The sequence below is a fragment of the Penaeus monodon genome, chromosome 19 (assembly GCF_015228065.2).
Source record: "Penaeus monodon isolate SGIC_2016 chromosome 19, NSTDA_Pmon_1, whole genome shotgun sequence".
Lineage (NCBI taxonomy): Eukaryota > Metazoa > Arthropoda > Malacostraca > Decapoda > Penaeidae > Penaeus > Penaeus monodon.
The window spans coordinates 2634902-2635791 of NC_051404.1; the positions used below are offsets into that span (position 1 = coordinate 2634902).

At 47.0% G+C, this 890-nt stretch overlaps 1 protein-coding gene across 1 annotated transcript in view; it reads right to left on the reverse strand.

Moving 5' to 3' along the window:
- LOC119585514 (prion-like-(Q/N-rich) domain-bearing protein 25) overlaps nt 1-135 on the reverse strand; it is an 11654-nt gene extending 11519 nt beyond the window's left edge. Inside the window, exon 1 of the mRNA XM_037934153.1 lies at nt 14-135. Within this exon, the coding sequence (XP_037790081.1) occupies nt 14-135 (122 nt within the window). The remainder of the gene's footprint in view (nt 1-13) is intronic.
- Between the last annotated feature and the right edge of the window lie 755 nt (nt 136-890).

Sequence of the window (890 nt, forward strand, 5' to 3'; positions counted from 1 at the left end):
AGGTATAGATCGCCTTTTTTCCTTGCGGGTATTTTCACGATCCTTGGCAAAGTATTTGAACTGGCGGGGGGAAGCTGAAGGCACGATGAGAATGCTGGAGTTTCGCAGAATTTCTTGACTGAGCTGCACGGACATGCTTTCATGCTTTAAGACGAGATCAAATTTCTACACGATTCCCTTCAATTCCCCGAGTCTTCCTATATATCTCTATAGGATTCGTATCGGTGCTTGGGGGGGAAAAAAATATATTTTTATTGATTTTACTTCATTTTTTTCTCTGAATGGTCCTCTGGTTACCCCCAGAAAGTTTTACTTTATACCCAAGCTCCCTTAGAAATGTCCCCAAAATACACCAACACAATCCCCCTAGACCGCCAAAAAATGGAGGTAATCAAGAATTCAAAAAGAATTACTGATCCTTTTAAATTCTGCAAAAGGGTTGTACACATATCTCAGACTCTAAAATTCTACCCAGACTCTTGCAGGGAGATTTTTCAAAGACTTTTCCAGGCGTTACAATCTCTTTTGATCATGCTCTCAGATCCTCCATAAATTCCTAATGTCCTTTCCCCGTTTCCCCTAGATCCCTCGCGATTCCCCCCTAGATCCTCCCCTAGACCCTCTTGAGACACCCTCGGACCCCACCACGTCCCCCCCCCCCCCGGCCATCCCTCGGGTCCTCTCCCCCCCAGGCACCAGACCTCCCCGGTGGCGGAACGAAGGGAAAGGGACGCCATAACCTCTTGATGGCTCTACTCAAGAGGGCTGTTGTGAACGCCTTAATTACCATACGAGCTGCAGTTTAACCTTTCCGACGTCGTCTCCTTATCTTGATATAGGACGGTTCATCTTTTTTTTTCTTGGGCGGTCGGCTGGGAGTGGAGGCATGT